This window comes from Nomascus leucogenys, chromosome 4, assembly GCF_006542625.1.
Source record: "Nomascus leucogenys isolate Asia chromosome 4, Asia_NLE_v1, whole genome shotgun sequence".
NCBI lineage: Eukaryota > Metazoa > Chordata > Mammalia > Primates > Hylobatidae > Nomascus > Nomascus leucogenys.
In genome coordinates, this window is record NC_044384.1 from 143972102 (window position 1) to 143993643 (window position 21542).

Here is a 21542-nt window from a genome sequence, read left to right on the forward strand (position 1 = left end):
AGCCAGCTCATGAGAAGCCTCAAACCAACCGTGCTGGAAAAGCCACTACCACCTATTGCACAATACAGAAAATCGAGGAGCACAGAAGATCATTTGCCAAAGTTTACAAAACCAGTAAGTATCCTCTACGTTAGCAGTTTAAGGAAGGGCTTGATTCAACCCAGTAAAACGTGTGCCTAGCATAGGTTATACGGTTGTGGAAGATGTGTTCTGTTCCTTTGGGATAAGCTTCCCAACCGCATATCCTTCAGAGTGATAAGATGTAAGGTGCACAGAGATGCTCTCCCTGAATTTCATCTACCTGCATGTAACTATCATCACTCACTATGAAGAAGAAAGTGGCACTTACTGCCAGTAATGCCGTTCTGCATGCCAACAGCTACGCTTTAGCACACATGGTAACACACTAAAGCTGCTACACTGAAACCCACGTTTACCAGGGGTGCAACCAAAATCTACTGAACAGAGAAAAAAGCTTCCAATTAGATTTCTATTTTTCTTCAGAAATGTAAAATGATAACATTATCCCACCATCTAGTGGTCAAAACAAAAAGTGTTTCAAGGGATGTCTCTAAACAGAGAACCAACTATTTGACCTGCTGCTGCCTCAGAGCCAACAGAAATCAAAGCAGCAACGTTCTCCTCAGGAAGGCCTGCTCTGATGAGCTTGTTCTCCCCAGAGAGCCGATTCACTCCAGCACTTCGCACAGCACACCTGCTAGGTCAGCCAGGAACCACCAACTCCCACTCTACCCTTACAATGATGCCTTCACCTGGGCCAATCCTGCAGCCTTTATACTAATCTTGTGCCAAACTGCCCAGCAGCAGTATCTTATTCTCTAGGCCCACTCAATAAGTCAATGCAGGAAAAGCACATTAATCTTTTATGTAGAAGGCACTGTGTCAGTGAGGTAAAAAAGTGAATCGCATCTTTTTGAAGATTGCAGCCGCGAAGCACACAATCCTTCAAGTGTGTCCCTGCCACACAGGGAAGAACACAGCAGACTCAGAGAAGTCTGCACAATAGTGCTCTGCCAGCAGAGAGAGCACTTCTGTGGTCTAGCACTGGAACAACCGTAGCAAGTTAACTCAGGAGCTGCTGGAGAACCTAGAGCCTAGCAGTTGAGTAATTCACCCAGTCCTACATGGCTACACACCCACTGTTACACACTGATGTGATATCAGGAGGACACATGAGACCCTCCCAAACTGAGGGATGTTCCTATCACTGGTCAATGACCTTACACAGTGTCAAAGTCACAGAAGCCAGTGAAAGACTACGGAATGGCTGCAGGGTGAGAAGGCTGAGGAGGTGAGAAGTGGAGCTGGCTGCTGATAGGATACGAATGGAGTCTGAGGATTCCGGCAGGAAGGGAGCTGTGATAAGCCCCTAATGTCGGCCTGTGTTGTGCTTATGCGGGAATATGTCCCTGTTTCTAGCAAACACTAAATGCAGGGGGTGATGACCTTCGGTCAGCAACCAACTCTCAGCCTAGCAAGGACAAAGCCTGTGAACTGTATTCTCAACCTAGCTGTTAGTTTGCAATTGCTTAAAAATGATAAACTTTCTTCAACAGAACTTACAGTGGGGGCCAAGCTGACCTTTATTTATTCTTTCTTCAACGTAAAAATTTCTACGTCCAAAGGAAATGTCAGAATTTCATCAATTCCCATCTGATCTTAAAACGAAGACTCCCAGAAGGAACCCAACAGAATGGGATTCTAGTGACACCTAGTGACCTTACAAAGTTAATGTTCACATTTTCTGTGGAAACCATAGCTATTGCATTGGAAAGGCAGGCAGTTCACCAAGAAAGGACAGACGTGATAGAAAAAATGCAGGTCAGTTTGGCTCTTATCTCTATGTTCTATTGAAGAAAATTCAAGCTCACTAAAAATCAGACAAATGCAAATAAAAACAGTATTATTTTTCTTCTACAAATTACAAATGATTAAAAGAACTGATAACTCACAATATAAGCAAAGGTATTGGGACACAGGTATTTTTTGATAATTCCAGAAAGAATGGAAACCAGTACACTCCTTCCAGGAGGTGATTTGGCAGCATCTATCATATTGAAATATGTAAACTCTCTGAACCAAACAGCCCACTTTTGGGATTTAAACCTATGGAAAGATTTAATACCTGCAAAAAGGTAATATATACAGAAGCTCAGTGCTGTAATATTTCTAATTGAAAAAAAAATAACTAAGAAATGAAAAACTTCAATCATCAATAGGCCACTGGTTACATAAATTACCGGACAGCTACTACAAAAGTCTTGTACATAAAAAGTGGGATGTATCTGCACGTACAGGCAAAAAATGTCCTGTAATAAAAAGTTAACTAAAGAAGTATATGGGCTGGGCACGGGGGCTCACGCCAGTAATCCCATCACTTTGGGAGGCCAAGGCGGGTGGATCACAAGGTCAGGAGATCGAGGCCATCCTGGCTAACATGGTGAAACTCCGTCTCTACTAAAAATACAATAAATTAGCCGGACATGGTGGTGGGTGCCTATAGTCCCAGCTACTCGGGAGGCTGAGACAGGAGAATGGTGTGAACCCGGGAGGCGGAGCTTGCAGTGAGCCAAGACTGTACCACTGCACTCCAGCCTGGGTGACACAGCGAGACTCAGTTTCAAAAAAAAAAACACACACACACACACAAAAAACATAAAATGTCAATAGATTAGGTTCACTTTTGAGCTTCTGAGGACCTTAAAAGTTTGCTTTTGCCACGCACAGTTGCTCATACCTGCAATCCTAGCACTTTGGGTGGCCAAGGTGGATAGATCACCTGAGGTCAGGAGTTAAACCAGCCTGGCCAACATGGTGAAACCCTGTCTCTCCTAAAAATATAAAAATTGGCCGGGCATGGTGGCTCACGCCTGTAATCCCAGCACTTTGGGAGACTGAGGCGGGTGGATCACAACGTCAGGAGATCAAGACCAACCTGGCTAACACGGTGAAACCCCGTCTCAACTAAAAACACAAAAAATTAGCTGGGCGTGGTGGCGGGCTCTTGTAGTCCCAGCTACTCGGGAGGCTGACGCAGGAGAATGGCATGAACCCGGCAGGTAGAGCTTACAGTATGCCAAGATCATGTCACTACACTCCAGCCTGGGTGACAGAGCGAGCCTCCATCTCAAAAAAAAAAAAAAAAATATATATATATATATATATATATATACACATATATACACACACACACACATATATATATAATTAGCCAGGCATGGTAGTACGTACCTATAGCCCCAGCTACTCAGGAGGCTGAGGTAGGAGAATTGCTTGAACCCAGGAGGCAGAGGTTGCAGTGAGCCGAGATTGCACCACTGCACTCCAGCTTGGGCAAGAGACTGAGACTCAGTCTCCACAAAGAAAAAAAAAAGTTTGTTTTTGGATAATGAAGTTACAAGTATTATGGAGTCTGCATGAGTCCCTTGAGAAAGAGGCTGGGGTTAGTGGTGGGCAGAAATACAGAGAGAGAAAGGGGATAGAGAATGAGATGAGGGGGAGTCAGGGGCTGGGCCAGCAGAGTAAGAATCCCTAACTCTCAGCAGAAAACACTAACAGTGATCATCCCCATTGTAGGGTTAGCTGAGAGGCCCTATTAGATACAGAAATGGCTACTATTTTAATTTTGTCCGTGCATCTCCATTTACTTCAAGCTTCTAGTAAAGGTCTCTGTTTCTGCACTCTCCCTTCCACATTTCTATACAACTTTTAAAATGTAGTTTTTTTCAAGTCATTTTCCCCCATGATATTTTCTGTAGTATCTCTGTACCACTTAACTAAATTTTCCTTTGTTCATAATTTGTTAGAACAAATATTTACTGAGCATCTACTATGAGCCAGATGAATGTTAGATTTACTGGAAACACAACCATAAATAAGACAGACCGGTAGCTGCTCTTGGAGTTTACATTACAACAGAAAGACCAAATGCATGATTAGATACACAGACAGATAAAGCAGTCAAATGAGCAAAAGAAGTTTTAATAGTACACACAGGAAAAAAGGAGTTGAGATAGAGAATAACAAAGAGGGCTTGAACTGCGAACCGGGGACAGAGGAAGCGCTTCTGATAAAGCGACCTTGCAATGCAACACGTATAAAGGAGCTGACTACAAAACTGAGTTTAGAGTCGGGAAGAGGGGGCAGAGTTCTCAGCACAGGCCAAGAACTAAAGGCAGAAAAGAGCGTGGCCTTGGGGACCTGGAAGCCCAGAGCATTTGGAAGACGCAAACAAGGGAGAGGGGAGCAGCTGACATTGGAAGGGAAGGGGACCATCATGCAGCACACTGGACCTGGGTCAGCAAACTTCTGTAAAGGGGAAAGCAGTGAATGTCTTAGGCTTCATGGGCCGTAAGGTCTCTGCCACAGGATCCAAATCTACAGCTGTAGGACAGAGGCAGCCACTGACTACATCGTCAGAGGAACATGCCTGTGTTCCAATAAAATGGTATTTATGGATACTAAAATTGAATTTTATATAATGTAAATATCATGAAATAGTAAACATTTGAATTTTTTTTTTCTCTTTACTTAAAAACCATTCTTAGCTCATGGGCCATTAAAAAAAAATAAACAGGACAGCAGGGTGTATTTGGCCGGGGGGTGATAGTTTGCCATTCCCTGCTACAGACCACTGAAATCTAAGCCATTTTATCAGAAGGATAAAGCTGATTTATGTGTTGAAGTGTTGCAGGTAGTCAGACATAAGCCCGGCATGAGAGGGCTCTACCACCCACAAGGAATGTCGGGTGATAGCTCAACGATTATCGCACTGCCTCTCTAAAAGAGATAAATTGGCAGCCAAAGCCAGGGAGAAGCCATTTCCTGACAGTCCACACCTGTTGCACTAAAGTGTTAACTGAATGCAGATGCCAGGGAGAGGCCATTTCCTGACAGTCCACACCTGCTGCACTAAAGTGTTAACTGAATGCAGATGCCAGGGAGAGGCCACTTTCCAGGCATGCACATTAAGAGACAAAATGGTGGAGAAATGGGAAGAAAGCCTTGGATGGGCACGCATACAACTTCCTAAACAACCTGCCTGTGCTCAATTCCCGCACTGTGCATGCAGGTAGACCATCCCGAGGGAAGAACTGCAGGAAGGGCGAGCCTATAAATCCCAGGATCAAGGTTAAACATCAAATTAGACCTCCATGCCCACTTGGGACTCTTCCAAGTGTACTTTCCTTTCTTTCTGTTCTGAAGCCTTTTAAATAAACTTCTGCCTCTGCTCTGACACTTGCTTCAGTCTCTTCTTCTGTCTTATGCCCCTCCGTGGAATTCTTTCTTCTGAGGAGGCAAGAACTGAAGTTGCTGCAAACCCACACAGATTTGCTGCCAGTAACTTGGATACCTTCCACTGGTAACAAAAGGGGTTACATTTGCTGATGTATAAGAAACAAAATGAAATAGGCAGGAGGCTGCTACAGTAATTGAAGCAAGACATGATAGTTGTCTGGACTGTAACAGCAGAGATAAAGATCTATGAGAGATCTATTTTGAAATAAAAATCAATAAGCCATTGCAATGGACTCCATAAGAAGACGAGGTAGAGAAAACAACGATAGCTGCCTGATACTGAGTCTTCCCCCATTCCCTCCCCGAAAAAAAAGCAGAAAATAAAAAAGAAACTTAAATAAAAGACACATATGACCTACATTCTCGCCGATACGGATGTAACAGCGCAAATTCAGATGAACTTTAAGTAGAAAAATAATCCAATTCCAACACAGCTGCAAGTCTATGGATGCAGAAAGTCGGGGATAATAGGCTTAAGACTCCATAAAAAGTAGTACAGCCTGGAGGACTTACATGAAGCACAGGTAAAAGAAGTCTCAGAAAGAGGACGCCCAGCGCAACTGCCACAACACAGAACCCACGCAGCTCACGGCACCCACTCCAGGGAAGGGGCCTGAATGGGAGCAAGACTAGGACAAGCAGGCTCTGAAAAGCATCAGTTCCGGGGGGAGTGGCAGCCCTTGAACCAATGGCAGTGAAAAAAGAAGAAACTAAGAGAAAAACATTTAAGGATCCTATAGAAACAAAAGGCAAACGAGATACACGAGCCCCTTCCTTCTCCCTCCATCACCAGCATCACCTATAAAAGAAACTATGCGAGACAGCAGAACTGACAGAAGAGGATGCTCTGGCCACACACCTGGCCTATACAATGAATGGAAATAGAATAGACTACATCCATTTTAAAAATCTTTTTTAAAAAAACAAAGAAAAAGCAAATCATTTCAGCAGAGGAAAACACATCACACTCCCTAAAATAAAAGCAAATACAAAACTGAAGAATATAACGAAACCCCTGAACTTGAATCAAATATTGTCAGCTGGGTGCAGTGGCTCATACCAGTAATCCCAGCACTTTGAGAGGCTGGAGTGAGTGGATCGCTTGAGCCCAGTCTGGGCTACATAGTGAGATCCTATCTCTATAAAGAAATTCTTTAAGGCCAGGCTTGGTGGCTCATGCCTGTAATCCCAGCCCTTTGGGAGGCCAAGTCAGGTGGATCACAAGGTCAGGAGATCAAGAGCATCATGGCCAACCCGGTAAAACCCCATCTCTACTGAAAATACAAAAACAAAAAAAAATTAGCAGGGCGTGGTGGCGGGCACCTGTAGTCCCAGCTACTCGGGAGGCTGAGGCAGGAGAATGGTGTGAACCCGGGAGGCGGAGCTTGCAGTGAGCCGAGATTGTGCCACTGCACTAGGCCACAGAGCAAGACTCCATCTCAAAAAGAAAAAAGAAAAAAAAAATTTTTTTTAATGGCTGGGCATGGTGGCACATGCCTACAGTCCCAGCCACTCAGGAGGGCTGGGGTGAGAGGAATAATTAACCCTTAGAGGTCAAGGCTGCAGTAAGCTGCAACTGAGTCACTGTATTCCAGCCTGGGCAACATAGCAACACCCTGTCTCCAAAAACCAAAAAACAGAGCAAGACTCTGTCTTCAAAAAACAAAAACAAATACTGTCAAATGAGTATTTGGGGTAAAAATTTGTGTGTGTGTGTGTATGTGTATAAATAAAAAAAAAAAAATATATATATATATATATATATTTTAAAAATATAAACAGGACAGCAGGGTGTATTTGGCCGAGGGGTGATAGTTTGCCATTCCCTGCTACAGACCACTGAACTCTAAGCCATTTTATCAGAAGGATAAAGCTGATTTATGTGTTGAAGTGTTGGAGGTAGTCAGACATACGCCCGGCATGAGCTTATATATATGGGTTGAAGTCAAAGTGGCTGAAATAAAAGACAGCTAAGCAGGACCAACGTAAACATAATTGGAGTCCCAGAAAAAAAGCAAAACAATGAAGCAGAATATTTAAAACTATAATCCCAGAAACTTTTGCAGAAATATAGACCTGAATCTGTTGAAAAGCCCAAGCCAGAACTGGAATGATCAATCCAAAACATATTACAGTAAAGCTATGAGTCTTAAAAAAAAAAAAAATCCTGGCCAGGCCCTGTGGCTCATGCCTATAATCCCGGTATTTTGGGAGGCTGAGGCGGGCAGATCATGAGGTCAGAAGATCGAGACCATCCTGGCCAACATGGTGAAACCCCGTGTCCACTAAAAATATACAAATTAGCTGGGCGTGGTGGCACGTGCCTGTGATCCCAGCTACTTGGGAGGCTGAGGCAGGAGAACCGCTGAACCAGGGAGTTGGAGGTTGCAGTGAGCACAGATCGCGCCACTGCACTCCAGCCTGGTGACAGAGTGAGGCTCTGTCTCAAAAAAAAAGATAAACTAAAACAAAAAATATCCTTAAGGAGTCTCCAGGCAAAAAGATCAAATAATTTTGAAGGGAAGAAGAATTAGACTGGCATCAGATGCTTCAAAAATAACATACTAAGTTCCATTTCTGTTTATTCCTAACAAACCAATATACAAATATAGGTGAACTATAAGCTACCCGTCCTAGAAATACAGGAAAAATAAAATAAAATAAACCAACTATATGACAGCTTTGAAAGCTTGAGGGAAAAAAAAGAAAAAGAAAGAACAGGCAAATTTTAAAAGGAAGCAAACAAATCTGAGCATCACCACATTTTCTGTCTGTCCCCTAAAGGCAGCCACAGTCTCTGAGGGAGCTGGTGTGGCACAGCAGGCACTCAAGCATAAGCTACGGCCTCCTTTCTCGCTGAAGAGAACAGGGGAAGGAGACTGGGCAGCTAGGGCCACCAGAGAAATGAGGTAAGAACTCAGGAAGTCAGAGAACCACAGGAGAAACCCCAAATTCTGAGTACAGAAGTTCAAGTCTCTGGCTGCCCCCTGAACAACATGTGTTTGAGGCAAACAAATCAGCTTGCACCTGACGCTTAAAGAGCCCATCTAAGCAACTGCCCAAATAATGACAGCGGCCATTTAACTTTAATGACAAGTTAACTGCTTGCTAAAACAAAAAGGTCACGCTCTTTGTGACAATACAAAAGAATCCAGAGTCTACATAGTATTTACAATATGCAGAATACAACCTCCAATTATTTGCCATATGAAGAGCCAGAAAAATATGACACACTATCAAAGAAAAACAAACACAAAACAGATACCAACCTCAAAATTATCAGACAAGGTCATTAAGACAACTATTTATAACTACCCTCATCGAGGTAATAGAAAATACACTCATAAGGAAAGGCAGGAAAAGCCAAAGATGAGAAATCTCACGTGAAAACGAAATAAAAAAAAAAAAAATGTATACGGAAACCAAGTAGAAATGTTAGAAATCAAAAATATCTCAAATAAAAGTACTAAGTAGCAGAATGGATCTGATGGAGAAAAAAAGTCAATGAACTTGAAAACAGATCAGTCTGGGGAGAAAAAAAAGGACTGAACAATAATGAACAAGAAGGAGAGCACTATGGACAAATGCAAACATTTACAAGGTATATTACACAGAAAGGACTAGCAAACTGCCTGGCTTACTGCCAGACTTGGAAGTAAAGTTTGCTGTCACACAGACACATGCATTTGTTTGCCTATTTTCTATTACTCCTTTCACACCACAGGAGAGTTGAGCTGTTGAGTAGAGACCATATGGCCCGCAAAGCCTAAAATATGTACTATCTGTCCCTTTACAGAAAACATTACCAATCCCTGGTATACAGTTAATTAGAAAAAGATATACAGCTAATCAGAAAAAATGAGGAGGAAACGGGGCAGAAAAGATAGATGGCCAAAATAAAGGCCAAAAACGAATCATATGTAGAAACACAGATAACTACACATTCAACAAGTTCTGTGAAATCTAAACAAAATAAATTTTAAAAAACCATATCGAGACACTTAAATTTCTGAAACTGAAAGATACTGAGAAAATCTTGACAAAAGCCAGAGAAGGACACCTTACTCTTTTTTTTTTTTCCCTCGCTCTCGTCGCCCAGGCTGAAGTGCAATGGCGTGCGTGGTCTTGGCTTACTGCAACCTCCGTCTCCCAGGTTCAAGTGATTCTCCTGTCTCAACCTACCGAGTAGCTGGGACTACAGGCACACGCCATCACGCCAGGCTAATTTTTGTATTTTTAAAAGAGATAGGGTTTCGCCATATTGATCAGGCTGGTCTCAAGCTCCTAACCTCAGGTGATCCTCCCCCCTCGGCCTTCCAGCGTGCTGGAATTACAGGTGTGAGCCACCGCACCCGGCCTGTTCCAACAATTAAAAAGGAAAGATGACAACGTATATAACAGGACGAAGTAGGATTTATCCTAGGACTGCAAGGTTGGTTCACGATACAAAACCCCTCAATTACATCACATTAATATAATGAAAGACAAAAATCACATGATGATCAGTCATGCAGAAAAACATTTGACAACAATATCTAACTTCCTTTAATAATAAGAAACAAACGAACAACCTGGAACAGAAGGGAATGTCCTCAGCCTGATAAAGGACATTTACACAAACCACAGTTACCATCATATTAAATAATGAAATACTGAAACCTTTTCTACAAAGATGAGCAACAAGACAAGGATGTCCATTCTCACCACTTCTATTCAACACTGTGCTGGAGGTTCTGCCCAGAACAAATAAAAATGAAATGAAATAAAATAAAATAAAAATGCAGCCAGACTAGAAATGAAGAAGTAAATCCATCTCTATTTACAAAATTACACAACATTGCATATAGAAAATCCTAAGGAACCCACAAATATATTTAGAACTAATAAACAAGTTCAGCAAATTTGCAGGGTATAAGATCAATATACAACAATCACCTGCATTTCTATACACTAACAGCTAACAACTTGAAAAAATTAAGAAAACAATTTCATTCACATGAAAATGAACAAAAACGTTAGGAATAAATTTAACCTAGGGGGTAAAAAACTTGTACACTGAAAACTAGAAAGTATCACTGAAGGAAATTTGAGACCTGAGAAAGAAACACATCCCATTTTCATGGACTGGAAGATTAAATATTATAAACACACCAACACTTCCCTAATTAGAGATTCAATACAATCCTACCAAATCCCAGCTGCCTTTTTTGTTTTTGAATAAACTGACAAGTTGATCATAAAATTCATACAGAAATGCAAGGAACCCAAACAAAACAGCCAAACAATCTTAGCGAGGAACTCAAATCAAAATAGCCAAACAATCTTGACAATGAAAAACAAAGTTACAGGACTCATACCTCCCAATTTCAAAATTTGCTACAAATTTACTGTAATCAAAACTGTATGGGCCTCGCATGGTGGCTCACGTCTGTAATCCTAGCATTTTGGGAGGCCGAGGCAGGTGGATCACCTGAGGTCAGAAGTTTGAGACCAGCCTGGCCAACATGATGAAACCCTGTCTCTACTAAAGATACAAAGGTTAGCCAGGCATGGTGGTGTATGCCTGTAATCCCAGCTACTCGGGAGGCTGAAGCAGGAGAATCACTTGAGCCCAGGAGGCGAAGGCTGAGATGAATCCCAGCTACTTGGGACGCTGAGGCATAAGAATCACTCGAGCCTAGGAGGCTGAGGCGGCAGTGACCCAAGATCGAGCTACGGCACTCCAGCTATGACAGAGCAAGACTTGGTCTCAAAAAAAAGGAGATACCAACCCTGTGGACACCTTGATACTGGACTTCCTGCCTCCAGAGTTGTGAGAAAGCCCTTTTCTGTTGTTCAAGCTACCCATTCTGTGGTCCTTTGTTACAGCAGCACTCGCTGACTAACACAATCTGCTTCATCACATTCCCTCTTGCTTCCTAAGTCCACCCTGCACACCCAGCTTCAGGACCTGCAGGCTCTTTTTCCCCCTAGACAGAGTTAGGTATTATAGGACGCCCATTTTTGAACTGCGGAAATGGAGGCTGGAGGATGTCAAACTACTTGGGGAGGTAAGAGGCAGAGAAAAGATGAAAATCAAACTTTATCTGGATCTGCGATCTGTGAAAAATATCTCCACACATTTTCAATACCAGATACTTAAGGAAAAAAAGTAAGAGAGAAACGGCTTACTTTTCAACCCAGAGCACCGAAACGAGCTTTACACCTCTCTTCTGAGCTTTGTCCCAAGTGCTCTGGTAGCCATCTTTGAAGATAACGTGAGTTACTTGTTTGTTGAAAGTTTTTGAAACCTGTAGACAAAATGCAGGAAACAAAATGTACATTACTGTTCATTCACAACTTAAGTACAACTGATCAAAAAACCTCTACCCCAGCAATTCTGTTTCTCAAAATCTGACAGAAAAACACTTGAAGGAATGCATAATGCTGCTTAAAACATATCTGTTCCAGTTAGAACGGTGAATCATACACATAAGTTCACAACTACTCCCTCTAAAAACCCTCTGAAGTGCTACTGAAAGAATAAAGAGTTGGAGCCCTGCAAGGATAAAGAGAACAGAAGAGAAAATGTGGCCATGAGAAGGCACCACATTTTTAGAAAATGGGAAGAGTCAGGTAATAATAGACATTTCAGAAAAGCTTTCTACATCAAAAAAAAAAAAGCCAAATGAAATTCAGAGGCAACAGAGAAAATAGAACACACATTTAACCAAAATTAAAAACACTTAATATCTTAAGATACTGTATTCATGGCTGGGCACGGTGGCTCATGCCTGTAATCCCAGCACTTTGGGAGGCCGAGGCAGGTGGATCACCTGAGTTCGAGACCAGCCTAGACAACCTGGTGAAACCCTGTTTCTACTAAAAATACAAAAATTATCCAGGCATGGTGGTGGGCACCTGTAATCTTAAATGCATAAATACAAAGTAAGAATGTTGAAAATCAATGCAGGCGTTCAAAAAGTTGGAAAAATTCAGCTAATTAAAACCAAAGGAAACTGGGTGTGGTGGTTCACACCTGTAATCCCAGCACTTTGGGAGGCCGAGGCAGGTGGATCATGAGGTCAGAAATTAGAGATCAGCCTGGCCAACATGACAAAACCCTGTCTCTACTAAAAATATAAAAATTAGCCAGGCATGGTGGTTCGTGCCTGTAGTCTCAGCAACTCGGGAGGCTGAGGCAGGAGAATCACTTCAACCCTGGAGGTGGCCGTTACAGTGAGCCAAGATTGTGCCACTGCACTCCAGCCTGGGTAACAGAGGAAGACTCCGTCTCAAAACAAAAAAAAAGAGATACTGTATTCATGCAACATGATCAGAAGATTATTTTTTAATAGGATCCTAAGGAGCTCTTGGAAATTAAGAAAAGATGACAAAAGTAAAAAAATTTTCTACAGAAATATTAGACAATGAAGTGGAGAAAAGCTCAATGGTAGTAGAACAAAAGAACCAGAAGACGGACACAACAGGAGACAAAAGGCAAGAACATCCGGAGTTCAGACCAGGAGATCCAACAGCCAATCAACAGAAGTAAAAGAAATACAGGAATACACAAATGGAGACAATATTATTAAAGAAATAATCAAAGAAAAGTTTCTCAAACTAAAGGATATGCATTCTAGATCAAAAAAATCCCCCACAAAGGCCCAGCACAAGAATGAAAACAGCACTACACCAAGCTTATCACAGAATTCCAGCATGGTTGGCAAAAGGGAAAAATATTAGAAGAGTGGGTAATAAAGGTGAAGAGGATGGAGACACATCACATGCAAACAATGATAAGTGACAAGTAAATCAGTCTTATCAACAGCAGTCTGGAAGTGAGAAAACAATGGGAAATACCTTCATGGAAAAATAATATTTGTGCTAGCATTTTACAGTCAGCTAAAATATTAGTCAAAGGTAACAGTATAAAAAGGTATGCTCAGACACTCATAGTGTCAAAAATGTTCCCTTTTATGTATCCTTTCCTGAAGCAGAACTCATCTGCATAAATTTTATAGCATTCAATTATACTGAAGTAATATATGTAGACTGCTTGGCAATATGAAGGCAAATACCAAAAGAAACAGATGATTTGAAAGTAGCTGTCTTTGAAAAATGGAAAAGGAAATGTACCACAAAGGGTTGCTGGTTTCTCTTTCTTTTCATTGTGAATTTCATGGCACTGCCCATTAGTCTGTTTAAACAATAAATACGTATTCCTTTTATAACTCTCTCTCTCTATCTCCACACCCCTACCAAGTCCATGGGAGCTATCAAGGCAATTAAGAATTACCGGACTGAGATTCCAGATTAAGACTGACACCTAGAGAGATGAGTCTAGCATTTGAGGCCATTTTCCCACAAGGCTTTTATCAAATTTAGCAAACACTAAACAGGACAAAAATTGAGAAGCCTCAAAGAGAGAAGGGGGTCTGATAAAACCCCTACACTTTGTGCTGAGATTCAAAGAGCTGCATCCAGATTAAGGGAGAATCAGAAGTCATAATGACCCTCACAGGCCTGTAGTCTAGTTTTAAATCATCTCAAATCCTGAAATTGGCTTAAGACAATCCCAGATTATGAGTACTACAAATACCCAAATCTGTTACGATGTTAACGACTGTTGAATCTGTATTCACTATTCTTTCAACTTTCTGTTTGCCAAGTTTTGAAATAAAAGGTGAAACCAAAAAGATCTAAAAGACCTACGATCTTAATGCTACCTTCAAACCACCTTGTCAACTCACTCGTCTAACGGCTTTTTTCTCATTCACAATAACTCGTCCTCATCCCAAGTAAATGCTAGGCATGAGAACATGCAGACTCCCTCAGGTTCCCACATTCCAGTGTATCACAGTGGGCACATCTCCCCTCCTGCACTGCAGGCCCTGCTCCTATGTTCGGATTCCTCTCCACCGACCTCTTACTCAAGGCAGGCATTAGGGAGGTCAAACAAGGCTCTTAGGGTAAAAAATTTAGTAGCACCCACTCTTTGCCTGCTGGTGCCTCTTATGTTTTAACCCACGGCAGCTCTCTTGCTCCACCCTAAACTAGCCCTACCTTCGATCATCTTTTCTCCCATTTTTAATGGATCTCTTTCACTCAGCCTATCAGTCAGCCCCTCCCAAATGCCAGAAAAGGACATAAACAGACGTTGTTCATAGCTAAACTCCGTATAAGAGTACGTTAGTTCTCCCTTATCCACAGGGGTTAAGCTCTAAGACACGCCCGCGTCCTGCCCCCCACCCCTCCCAGGGGATGCCTGAATCCTGAGCTAGTACTGAACGGGTTATATAATGTTTTTTCCTATACATACATATACAATGAAGTTTTATTTACAAATTAGGCACAAATTAACAATAATGATAACAAAATAGGGTAATTGTAACAATGTATTATAAAAAAATCATCACGCACTGTGGCTGTAACTTTCGCAGTTTGGTGTGACTGCAACACTAGCATAGTTCTTCTTCATAATTTCAAGATTAGAAGATTTGTTCTCACTGTAGATCTTAGCAACTTCAGCATACAATTTTTTTCCTTTCCTTAAAGTGGAGAACTTTCACCTTTTCACTTAAAGCACCTTAAGGCTTTTCTGGCATACCTGAATTGCCAGCATCACCACTCTTGCACTTTAAGGCTGAAAATTAGGTCTGCCGAATTTAAGCTGCCTTGCTAGCTTTTGGTCACTTGCTTTTTGTTATTTATTTATTCATATATAGCTGCAAGTCATGCTGCTAAATGCTGTAACAACCCTCACTGGCTTCTTTATAAGATAACATTTCTGGTGGACATGTCACCATGGTAACAGTTGCTTAACTTACTTTTCAGGAACTTGGGGCAGCACCCGTACAGTTCAAACAGGCTGCAACCACCAACTCTTCAACCAGGCCTGTGCAAACGCCCAAGAAGTGACCTTTTGACATCAGGCCACAATCTTCACCATCGGATCCTACTAGTGCCTGTTTTTTTTTTGGTTTTTGGGGACTTACTCCGTCGCCCAGGCTGGAGTGCAGCGGTGCAATCTTGGCTCAATGCAACCTCCGCCTCCCAGGTTCAAACAATTCTCCTGCCTCAGCCTCCCGAATCGCTGAGACTACAGGTGTGTGCCACCACTCCCGGCTATTTTTTTTGTATTTTTAGTAGAGATGGGGTTTCACTATGTTGGCCAGGCTGGTCTCGAACTCCTGACCTTAGGTGATCCGCCCGCCTCAGCCTCCTAATAATGCTTGTTTTCTAAACATGCATTCCATGAACCCCAACTATGCTCGTGCAGATTACGTACTTCATTTTTCCCCACAGCTTAGATCACCCCACTTCCCTAACTGATAAATATCCCTAAACATTATCTTTGGGAATGAAGATTTGATTACTCTTCTGCCTCCTAGCTGGGCTTCCCCGTGAATCAGTCTTTTCCCTTTTGTAAAACCCATCATCACAGTGATTGGTTTAGGGTGTGTGGGCAAAAGATACCTATTTGGTATCAGGGACATTATTAAGTCAAATAAAGCCTACTTGAACACAAGCACTATGTGACAGTAAATCTGATAACAGAGATGGCTATAGTAAGAAACCTTGAATGAGGCAAATTGTTTGCTATCTCCATTTCCTCATATCTCAATGATTCCTGCCCATTTCACTGAAAACTGCACTAAGTTCAGCAATGAACTGATAGTGATCAAATCCAAAGTACATTTGCCCATTCTATCTTTCTTGAACTCTCTGTAGTTTTTAAAAATTCTGTCTTTAAAATTACTCCCTCCTAGATCTGAAAGGCAATTAAAAAATTACTCCTGGCCAGGCTCGGTGGCTCACGCCTGTAATCCTAACACTTTGGGAGGCCCAGCTGGGTAGATCACGAGATCAGGAGATTGAGACCATCCCAGCTAACATGGTGAAACCCTGTCTTTACTAAAAATACAAAAAAAAATTAGCTAGGCACGGTGGCATATGCCTGTAGTCCCAGATACTTGGAAGGCTGAGGTAGGAGAATAGCTTGAACCCAGGAGGCAGACGTTGCAGTAAGCCGAGATCGTGTCACTGCACTCCAGCCTGGCGAGAGAGCGAGACTCCGTCTCAAAAAAAAAAAAAAAAATTACTCCCTCCTTTGACTTCTACACTTGCTTTACTCCTTCTCCTGGCATTCTTCTCTCCCACTGTCACTGGGTCCCTGCTCCCATCACCTGTCCTTGAATGCTGAACAACGCTCCTCCATCACCACTCTTCATCCTAACCATGCCCGACATGGGATGACGTCCACACCTGTGACTTCACATGACCCCTATGGTCCTGACCCCCCAAATCATCATCTCTAGCCTTGAACACTCCAAGTTCCAGACTGGTATATCCAAATGTCTAACAGATATTTTCAGTATGCCCAAATTTACAACTTTCCCTTAGAAACCTGTTCCTTTTCCTGTATTCCTCACTTTGCTTAATAGCACTATGCATCCAAGTAACCAATGTAAGAATCCAGCATTTCATCCTAGGTTCCTCCTGCTCACTCAAGTGCCCACAGGCCCAACTGTTCTGTAAGGCCTACTGTTCTAAATTCTTCACACTTTGGCTCTTTTTTCTCCCACCACTTTCTATTGCTTCATCCATATTCTTAGTAATAACTCCCAAAATAAGAAAATGCAAATTTAACTTTTTACGTATCAGAAGACTATCATATGAATCAACAGCAAAATAAATGTCTTACCTTTGCCCCCATATCCACAAGCTGCGTTGTAAATGTCTTTGAATAATTTTCTGTTCCATTGGATGACCACACTTCAACATAGGCCACTACATCTGAAAACAAGACATGAACATGAAATATACATTTGAAATTCCAGCATCCCCTGCCCAATAGATTTTGTTCTATTTATATTTAAGAGTAAACTGAGGCCGTCACGGTGGCTCACGCCTGTAATCCCAGCACTTTCGGAGGTGGAGGCGGATGGATCTACGAAGTCAGGGGTTTGAAACCAGCCAGGCCAACACGATGAAAACCCGTCTCTACTAAAAGATACAAAAAATTAGCAGGGCATGGTGGCGGGCACCTGTAATCCCAGCTACTGGGAGGGTGAGGCAGGAGAATCGCTTGAACCCGGGAGGTGGAGGTTGCAGTGAGCCGAGATTGCACCATTGCACTCCAGCCTGGGTGACAGGGCGAGACTCTGTCTCAAAAAAAAAAAAAAAAAAGAGTAAACCAAAAATTTATTCTACTGGCCAGGTGTGGTGGCTCATGCTGTAATTCCAGCACTCCAGAAGGCCAAGGCAGTGAGATCACTTGGGGGCAGGAGTTTGAGACCAGCCTGGGCAACATAGTGAAACCCTGTCTCTACAAAATTTTTTTTTTTTTTAATTAGCCAGGAATGGTGTCGAGCGGCTGTAGTCCCAGCTACTGGGTTGGAAATGGGGGTGGGGAGGGTGGAGAAGCTGAGGTGGCAGAATCCCTCGAGCCCAGGAGGTAGAAGCTGAGTTATGATCGCACCATTGCACTCCAGCCTGGGCAACAGAGCAAGACCTTGCCTCAAAAATAAGAAAAGTAAATTAAGTTTTTTCTGCTGGCTGAGTAAAGTAGCTCACGCCTGTAATCCCAGCACTTTGGAAGGTGGAGGCGGGAGGATGGCTTGAGGCTAGGAATTCAAGACCAGCCTAGGCAACATAGTGAGACCCTGGCTCTACAAAAAAATAATAAATTAGAAAATAAAAATAACTGGGCATAGTAGTGCCTGTAGTCCCAAGTTACTCAGGAAGCTGAAGCAGAATTGCTTGAGCTATTATGTGATCACGTCACTGCACTCCAACCTGGCCAACAGAGTAAGACTCTGTCCCATAAATAAATTTCTACTAAAAGCCTATTCAAAATAGCTTCAGTGGAATTTATTAAAATTTTGAGCAAAGAACAACTGTACCCATACATGACAGTTTACATTCCTAAAATTAGATGCTTTCCCCAAATTCTTAGGCTTAATTTTTCTAGTGCAGAAGCCTGTTTTCTGTAAAGGAACAGACGGTGAATATTTTAGGCTTTGTGGCCAATACAGTATGTGTCACAACTACTCAACTTCATGGTTGCAGCACAAACATAACCATAGGTAATATATTGATGGGCCAGCCTGTGTTCCAATAAAACTTCATGGAGAAGGAAATGTGAATGTGATATACTTTTTCACTTGTCCTTCTTTTTTTTAAAATCACTTAAAAATGTAAAAGACATTCTTAGCTTGTAGACCCTGCAAAAACAGGCAGCAGGCTAGATATGGCCTGGGGGGCATAGTCTGTGGACCCCTGTTTCAGTGGATATCCTCTTCTCAAAACCTGATGTTTAAAAGAATTTTCCAGGTGTGCCATTGGTCAATGATTGCGCGTAACGCTAAAGGAAAACCAGGTTAATTTAACAAAATACTAACATTAGAAAACAAGCCACATCTGATTACAGTTTGTATAAACCCTCTAGTCTTTTCTTTTGGCTATGAGGTTTTGACTCCAGGCCCCACAATACAGGCCTCTGTTTTCCCACGGTCAAACTCTAGAAGACATGTGTCCCCTGTTCCCCTCTCCTGGGCTCTTCCAGGTGCACAGAGGGCGGGACTGGGTGCGGTATCATACACTGGTAAGGGCAGCAGCTCCGGTCTAACGTCCTATCAGCACTGACTAGCCACACACAGGAGGAGAGGCACCTAAACTCCAATGCCTTAGTTTCCGCCTGTAAAATGATGTAGAGAGTTGATAGAGCGGTTAAAAAATCAGACAATACCATACTAGCCTCAGCACAGCGCCTGGCACACAAAGACTCCGCAGTAAAAGGCGGCTCCTGTTATTGGAACAATTAGCATAGAAACTCAACTGCTGCCCCTCCAGGTGGGCCTCAGAGGGGGTCGAACAGGACCAGACCCAGGAAGGCCGCACACCAACTTCCAGAGGGCAGGACTCTGCGTGCCTGTGAGCCCCGGATCCAGGGACTAAGGCAGCAGGGGTGAGAGCAGGTAGGGGGAAGGCGGGATTTGGGGGACGGGCAGAATGGGGGAGGGATCAGGCAGCGGAGGATTGAGGGAGACTAGCAGCACGGGGGAGGAGGCAGGCAGTCGGGGGCTTTGGGGGACAGGGAGCACGGGAGAGGAAGCAGGCAGCCGGAGGTTTTGGGGGGACAGGCAGCGGGGGAGGAAGGAGGCGGCAGGGGGTCTGGGGGAGACAGGCAGCGAGAGAGGGGCGAGCGGGGCTCCTCCCACGGGACCCCCCGAGTGCTCCCGCGACCAGGGGTGCCGGTCCTCAAACTCCGCAGCTGCTGGAGCAGGGAGCAGGAAGTCCCTCACCTTTCAGGATGGGTGCCGCCATGACAGACGGCGGGATCCGGCCAGCTGGACTGCGCGGTGCTTGCGAGCCTGGCGGCGCGGGCTGGCACTGGGCATGCGCGGGAAGAGCGCGCGCCTTCACCGCGCTCCGCTGAATCCGCGTTTCCGGGATTTCTCTAGGTGAGGCGGAAGACTGGAGGAAGCTGAGTCCCCGGGGAGAGGGCCCGATTCCGCCTCGCCGGGCTTCTGGCTGCCGGGCCGTGGGTTTTTTTCTCCTCCTGGGAGTAACAAGGACGACGGCTCCTAACCCCTGAATTAGCCTTCTGTTTCCATTAGTGACTTTGAAGCTACCCGGCGCCTCATCTGGGCTCCCTTGAGCTGAGGATCAGGAAGGGGAGGGGCACAGTCCTTGCCTCGCGGGCGCGGCGGGACCCCCGCGGAGGGCTTCGTGCGGACTTCCGGCTCCGTTATGCTCCCAAGCCCGACACCACCTGGGGCTGGCGCGCCACGTTACTGTTCGGGGCCCGACCCACCACCCTGCTTGCTCCGGGGACCCGGACCTCCGGTCCCGGAGATTGGGGACCCCGAGACCTCAGACCCCACGGAGGTGACCCTGAGACCTCAGACCCCACGTGGGGACCCCGAGGCTTCAGACCCCCACATGAGGACACCAAGACCTCAGATCCCACAGGGTGACCCCGAGATCTCAGACCCCTGCAGGAGGACCTCAAGACCTCAAATCCCCAGTAAGGGAGTGAATGAGACTTCGGATCCCTGAGGCAGCACATCCCTGTGGGGGCATCCCAGGACTCAGGTCACCGCGGGGTGAACCCAAACCTCACATTCAGGCAGTCCCCAGGCCGCCGATCGGCCGGGCACTACCCACTATCTCGGCCACCCTCCTGGAGCTCAAAGGGTTGGCCCTCCAGCTGCTCCGCCCTGCCGGCTCACGGGCTCAAACCTCCCGCCCGCGGATCCCCGCCCCGGAAGCAACCCGATGCGCGGGAGGTTACCTGACTAGTCCAAGGTGATACAGCTGGTAACTGATGGAGATGTTGATACTGAAATTCATGTACTTTTAGTTATTTCTATTGAATCTAGAGGTAGAATACATGTACAAGAATATCAACTACCGTCTACTTAAGTCTGTGTTTCATCTGTTTATTCATTCACTCTCAGCTCTTAATAGGATCCAGTGAGCCCTCTGTGGTTCTGAAGAATTGCCTTGAGTATATGCAGCCTCAAAAAACCGACTTCCTAGGCTCAGTCTTTGATCAATATTTATCATTATCACAACTTATTGCTCTAATAAACTACTGGAAATACAGTGTTATGGTTTACTTGGGAGTGTGAGTTCAGGTCATCATTGAAGACTCACGTACTTTTACTGAGAAAGTGACATTGATCTCTGTAGATTTAGAATTAAATGATATGATGAAGTATATAAACCAATTTTGGTCAAGGTGGTAAAAAAAAGTTTAGTATTTGATAGATTCTTCAGCTCCATGATCACAAATATTTTCTCCTATGATTTCTTCTAGAAATACTACTGTTTTAGGTTGTATGTTAGGTCTACGATCTACTTTTTTTTTTTTCCCCCAGGCAGGGTGTTATTCCGTTGCCCAGGGTGGAATACAGTGGTGTGATCACAGCTCACTGCAGCCTCAACCTCCTGGGCTCAAAGGATAAGATCTACTTTTAATTAATTTTTGTATACAGTATGGGATAGGGACCAAACTTCATTTTTTTGCATGTATACATATCCAAATGTTGCAGCATCATTTGTTAAAAAGTTATTTTTGTCTCTACTGCATTTCCTTTGTGCTTACATGAAAATCTGTGTCGCACATGTATGTGTTTCGTTTTAGGCTTCCTATTCTGTTCCATTGAGCTATTTGCCTTTTTGCCGCCAGCACCATGCTGTTTTGATTATTGTAGCTATATAAATACGTGATG

General features: G+C 43.7%; 1 protein-coding gene across 3 annotated transcripts in view; it reads right to left on the reverse strand.

Annotated features, from left to right (window-relative positions):
- Window positions 1-19699, reverse strand: part of MCPH1 (microcephalin 1) — a 242280-nt gene extending 222581 nt beyond the window's left edge. For 2 of the 3 annotated variants that reach the window (XM_003271408.4, XM_030812414.1), the window contains exons 1-3: window positions 19608-19699; window positions 17006-17097; window positions 11491-11609 (exon numbers count right to left, since the gene is read on the reverse strand). In XM_003271408.4, coding sequence (XP_003271456.1) covers window positions 11491-11609; window positions 17006-17097; window positions 19608-19629 — 233 coding nt within the window. In that variant the 5' untranslated portion in view covers window positions 19630-19699. The remainder of the gene's footprint in view (window positions 1-11490; window positions 11610-17005; window positions 17098-19607) is intronic. The other variant, XM_030812415.1, reaches the window with a different exon arrangement.
- Between the last annotated feature and the right edge of the window lie 1843 nt (window positions 19700-21542).